The following is a 6011-nucleotide window of genomic DNA, read 5'->3' as shown; positions in this document are numbered from 1 at the left end:
GCTTCATATTTGCAATCTTCCTGTCTCAGCCTGTTTTTTGCTTTCCAAACTAGATCATGACAGATACCCCATCTGTTGCTAGGTTTATATGTCTGCAGGGAGTTTGTTTTGTTTACTGTCTTGTCCCCCTGTGCTCAAAACAGTGTACAGCATATACTAGACAATCAATAAATCTCAAATGAGCAATTGGGCTCAGGCATTGAAACAACAGGACACTCCCAGCAACCAGAAAATAGGCAGAAGCTTATGTAGGGAAAGTGATGATTACTCGAGTGAAGGACATGAGAGCAAGGATTGAAGTTTATTGATATGAGAAATTAGTCATTGCAACAACAGGACAACAGCAATCTGCTCAGTGAGTCTTCTTTCCTTGGTATATGAGGAGCAGTAAGTCATGGCCATGTCCTACTGGTACCCTCTGACATCTGTCACACTTCTGTATGGGAAACCATGGAATCACTGGGTCTTGAATGCAGTCCTGGGCAGCTGTACCAATGGCCAAGGAACTAGCCATCATTGACATCTCCCCTATTGCTCACATCAGAGCCTGAGGAGCCTTTGATGTTGGGGAAAGGTACAGCTTGCATTTAAATTTGCTCCTTTCCCTGAAGTTTAAAATCCACACGTCCAGCTCACCATCCCAGGATTTATAACCCAAAGTCTACATACACATTCCTGTAACCCTTGATGTCCTTAAACTTGTTGCTTCTCAGATTAGCTTGGATCTGCCTCTGGCCACTCTTGAAGGGGACAGTCTTCAGAGAGACAGTGACTTTGTATCGGGGTTTGAGGACTCCAATGCTGCAGCAAAGAATGGAAAAGGTCAGAACAACCCACAGGCATTACAATAACTATAAAGCCCTTTTCCACCGAACTTCCTGGTCTCTCCCTCCTCCAGTGTACTGAGCCTGGCCCAGGAGCCTACATCTAGAAAGAAGGATAATGCTAATCCCAGAATAAAATGAGAGAGAAGGCTGAGCACTCCCAGCACTTACAGGACCCTTTGCTGCTTCTTAAAGAGGCCACTTCCTTCCAAGGTCAGGACACAATCTTCCACTTGTTCTGAGAGGGGATTTGAAAATACGACCTGAATAGTAAGTGGCTGGTTCATAATGGCTGCTCCTAGCACCTAAACGAACAGAGCAGGGAAGTAGTGCTTAGTTTTCAATCCCGAATCACTGAATGCTTATGGATAGCACTATTTTGTAGGGTTCCAGAATATGCCACCCCAAAATATGCTACTTTGACATCAGGATTATTTTAAGTTGGAGGCAACAAGAAATGCTCTCTGGCCTCCTTCTATTTACCTTAAAGCAGGACATATATTTACTAAGATATCCCCTCTTCTCTCTACCTAGAAGGACAAAAGTTAATCCCTGAGACAATCTAAGAGGTTTATCAGCCTGGAGGGGCACAAGAGGAATCTACATAACAAACTTTCCTAACTAACCCTTACCTCCATGAATTTCCCATTTACTGGACTTCTCACAATCTGCCACCCCCCTACTCCCACACATAGAGAAGAAAAGTCTTTTTCCTTTGTTTTGTCACTTCTCTAAAAGTGTATTAATCCTTTGCTAAGATGCTACACAGGCCCAAGTGCTCACCAGACATTTGAGTTGCCCCATTTAGGGGCTCATGGACTCTCTAAATGGGGTCCGGGAGGTGGATTGGCCTTGAGGCGATGGTACTGGAAGAAAGGAGCCCTAAACATCATCCCACTCAAAAGACCACAGAATGTCAGAGCAGGAGGGGTCCTCAGAAGCTCTGTAGTGTAATCCTCTATTTTGTTTTTAGGCATATCTACTCAATATATTTTATTTTTTTTAAACATCAAATTGTATACTTTATTTTTAAGTGGTGCTGAGAATCAAACCAAGTACCTTGCAGGTGCCAGGTGAGCACTCTACATTGAGCCACATCTTCATCCCCTATAATCCTCTTTTTTGACAGTTAAAGAAGTAAAGGCCCAGATGCATAGCCAGGAAATGGCAAATTAAATCTGAGCTAACCTTGAGGCAGGGCTATCTCTTTATCTGAGCCCCTTCCATCTGGACTCTGTGTCTATTTGTTGACCCTAGGAAGGCCAACAGCAGGAGTGGCACAAGAAAGAATATTTCTGACAGTACATGGCCCCTGCTCAAGGACCCACTCATAAAGCCTCAGTGGTACTAGAGAATAAAGACCTCTAAGATAATTTTCCCATTCTAAGGGCATCAGAAGAAGCAAAGAAAAGGAGGGGCTAAGGGCTCCACCCCCTCCCAGTCAGAGTCAAGGAGATCCATGGCCATTTGCAGGTCTCCTGCCTACATTAATCATGATGCCTGGGTAAGTCAAGGTGATGATCTTGTTTGCCAGGATTTTCTCAGGACTGCTCTTTTCTTCACCCAGGGCACTGAGGCGGATTAGCTTGTCTGTTGACAGGTACTGGCTGTACTGGGAATAGAGGATTTTGCAGGGGTAGCTCTTTGCTAGGGAGAGAACACAATGATGAAGTGAGAATAGCTGAGAAAATCAATTGGGCCTGGATTGGATCTGATAGCTCTTCCATAGAGAAGAGGGAACCAATGTGTAACCAAGTCCTGCTGAAGCAAGCACTAGTTTTTCAGACAGAGAAAACTCGAGACTGAGTGGTGAAATGGTTTGCCCAATCATTCTGCTAGCAAATGGGTGAGCTGAGGCTCCAGCCAAGGTCTAGATGACTCTAAAGTTTAGACTTTTCCCACTAAATTAACTACTTTCCTTGAAGATTCAAAAGGGGAGCAGGAATGAGGAGGAGGAGAAATGAAGAGGGAGAGAGAAGAAAGGGAGTAGGGAGTAAGAGGGAATGAGAGAAAAGGAAGAGGAGGAATATGGACTGGAGAACATAGTAAGAAGAACAGTGTCCCGGGGGTCTGTCCCCAGAGCTCTGTTGGCTGACTTGACTCTTCAGTAGTGGCCTAACTGACTCTGCACGTAGTGTGTGCCATGCCCATATTCAGAGCCCATACCTTCTTTAGGAGACAATGTAATAAATGCCATGTCCTGCCAGAATGGGGACAGTGGGCTGCCATCATGAAGCAGGGACTGGGCACTCAGGTTCACTTTGAGATCCTTGAACTGGGATGACATATTGAGTGCCAGCAGGACAAAATTTATGTCCTGGCCCATGTTGGGAGAGTCTAGTAGCTTGAATTTCAGGGAGACCTGGACAACATCACTAGGTCGAAGGGAAGGTGTATCCAGGCTGTGAGGGTTGTCCTGGTTTGGTGGCATGGGCCTGGAGGGTTCTGAGTCTGTTCGATGGGGGCTTTGGAACCTTCCATTCTTCAGTTTCTGTAGAGCCTTCAGAAACACCTGCCTCTCTTGAGGAGAACCTAGGATGGTAGAACACAGAATTAGCTGTGGGCTAGGCTAACTAGGGGGCAAGATTTGGCTGAAGGCCCACCCTCAATGCTTCTGCCAACACTATAGAGGTTAGAGGGGCTTAATACCAGTAATAAATATTTAAAAAAGCATTCATTAAGTACACTCTTTCTAGGTTCTCTCCTGGTTCATTCTAAACCACACACCAATGGTACATTTGGAACAAACCTAATCAGGACTTGGATTGCCCTCTAATACTGAAATAGCAACAACACATCAACAGCAGACTCCTGGAAAATCTGGACCTGGGCACCATTCAGTGATGAAATAGTGGAAGTGACTAAAAGTTCAGAGAAAATAAGGAACCTGTTGAGAATTTCTGGAAAAATAGGCAAAAATAATGACAGATTAGAGAGACCTAGCCCTTCAATGACCAGATGATGTTGCATATCAACACACATCAAGAACTTTCAGGAACCTAACAAAAGAGGTGAAAGACTTATACAATGAAAACTACAGAACCCTAAAGAGAGAAACAGAAGAAGATCTTAGAAGATGGAAAAATATACACTGTTCATGGATAGGCAGAACTAACATCATCAAAATGGCGATACTACCAAAAGTTCTCTATAGGTTTAATCCAATCAAAATCTCAACGGCATTTCTTGTAGAAATAGATAAAGCAATTATGAAATTCATATGGAAAAATAAAAGACCCAGAATAGCAAAAACAACTCTAAGCAGGAAGTGTGAATCAGGCGGTATAGCGATACCAGACTTCAAACTATACTACAGAGCAATAGTAACAAAAACAGCATGGTACTGGTACCAAAACAGGCGGGTGGACCAATGGTACAGAATAGAGGACACAGAAACCAATCCACAAAACTACAACTATCTTATATTTGATAAAGGGGCTAAAAGCATGCAATGGAGGAAGGATAGCATCTTCAACAAATGGTGCTGGGAAAACTGGAAATCCATATGCAACAAAATGAAACTGAATCCCTTTCTCTCGCCATGCACAAAAGTTAATTCAAAATGGATCAAGGAGCTTGATATCAAATCAGAGACACGCCGTCTGATAGAAGAAAAAGTTGGCTACGATCTACATACTGTGGGGTCGGGCTCCAAATTCCTCAATAGGACACCCATAGCACAAAAGTTAATAACTAGAATCAACAAATGGGACTTACTCAAACTAAAAAGTTTTTTCTCAGCAAAAGAAACAATAAGAGAGGTAAATAGGGAGCCTACACCCTGGGAACAAATCTTTACTCCTCACACTTCAGATAGAGCCCTAATATCCAGAGTATACAAAGAACTCAAAAAATTAGACAATAAGAGAACAAACAACCCAATCAACAAATGGGCCAAGGACCTGAACAGACACTTCTCAGAGGAGGACATACAATCAATCAACAAGTACATGAAAAAATGCTCACCATCTCTAGCAGTCAGAGAAATGCAAATCAAAACCACCCTAAGATACCATCTCACTCCAGTAAGATTGGCAGCCATTATGAAGTCAAACAACAACAAGTGCTGGCGAGGATGTGGGGAAAAGGGTTATTTTTGATGGTTAGACCAGATCGTAATGCAAAGGAAAGTGATTTGGAAAGCAGTATGGAGATTTCTTGGAAAGCTGGGAATGGAACCACCATTTGACCCAGCTATTCCCCTTCTCAGTCTATTCCCTAAAGACCTAAAAAGAGCATGCTACAGGGACACTGCTACATCGATGTTCATAGCAGCACAATTCACAATAGCAAGACTGTGGAACCAACCTAGATGCCCTTCAATAGACGAATGGATAAAAAAAATGTGGCAGTTATACACAATGGAATATTACTCTGCATTAAAAAATGACAAAATCATAGAATTTGCAGGGAAATGGATGGCATTAGAACAGATTATGCTAAGTGAAGCTAACCAATCCCTAAAAAACAAATGCCAAATGTCTTCTTTGATATAAGGAGAGTAACTAAGAACAGAGTTGGGAGGAAGACCATGAGAAGAAGATTAACATTAAACAGGGGTGAGAGGTGGGATGGAAAAGGAAAGAGAAGGGAAATTGCATGGAAATGGAAGGAGACCCTCATGGTTATACAAAATTACATACAAGAGGAAGTGAGGGGAAAGGGGGAAAAAAACAAGGGGGAGAAATGAATTACAGTAGATGGGGTAGAGAGAGAAGATGGGAGGGGAGGGGATGGGGGATAGTAGAGGATAGGAAAGGCAGCAGAATACAACAGACACTAGTATAGCAATATGTAAAACAGTGGATGTGTAACCGATGTGATGCTGCAATCTGTATACGGGGTAAAAATGGGAGTTCATAACCCACTTGAATCAAAGTGTGAAATATGATTTGTCAAGAACTATGTAATGTTTTGAACAACCAACAATAAAAATTAAAAAATAAAAATAAAAAAATAAACCATAAAAAAAGAACTTTCAGGAAACTATGACTTCAATTAATAGGGTTCCAGAAACAGAGCAGACAGTGATCAGTATGTGAGAAGTCATAGAGAATTTAAAACAGCTATTTAAAGAAAAGTCAATGACTTGAAGAAACAGTGAAATGTTTCGATACTCTAACAGAGAAACAACAGAGATTTTTTTCAATTAAAAAAAATCAAATAGAAATCTTGAGCTGAAAAAAT

At 42.1% G+C, this 6011-nt stretch overlaps 1 protein-coding gene across 4 annotated transcripts in view; it reads right to left on the bottom strand.

The window, feature by feature from the left end:
* Nucleotides 1–282: 282 nt before the first annotated feature.
* The window catches only part of Tgm5 (transglutaminase 5), a 41298-nt gene continuing 35569 nt past the window's right edge, over nucleotides 283–6011 (bottom strand). For all 4 annotated transcript variants that reach the window (XM_048793071.1, XM_048793070.1, XM_048793072.1 and 1 more), the window contains 4 exons: nucleotides 2991–3356; nucleotides 2311–2471; nucleotides 996–1129; nucleotides 283–801 (listed from right to left, as the gene is read on the bottom strand). In XM_048793071.1, the coding sequence (XP_048649028.1) occupies nucleotides 648–801; nucleotides 996–1129; nucleotides 2311–2471; nucleotides 2991–3356 (815 nt within the window). In that variant the 3' untranslated portion in view covers nucleotides 283–647. The remainder of the gene's footprint in view (nucleotides 802–995; nucleotides 1130–2310; nucleotides 2472–2990; nucleotides 3357–6011) is intronic.

The sequence above is a fragment of the Marmota marmota genome, unplaced genomic scaffold (genome assembly GCF_001458135.2).
Source record: "Marmota marmota marmota unplaced genomic scaffold, marMar, whole genome shotgun sequence".
In the NCBI taxonomy this organism is placed as follows: domain Eukaryota; kingdom Metazoa; phylum Chordata; class Mammalia; order Rodentia; family Sciuridae; genus Marmota; species Marmota marmota.
Note: the sequence above shows the minus strand (reverse complement) of the source record. Positions and strands in the feature narration are given on the sequence as shown.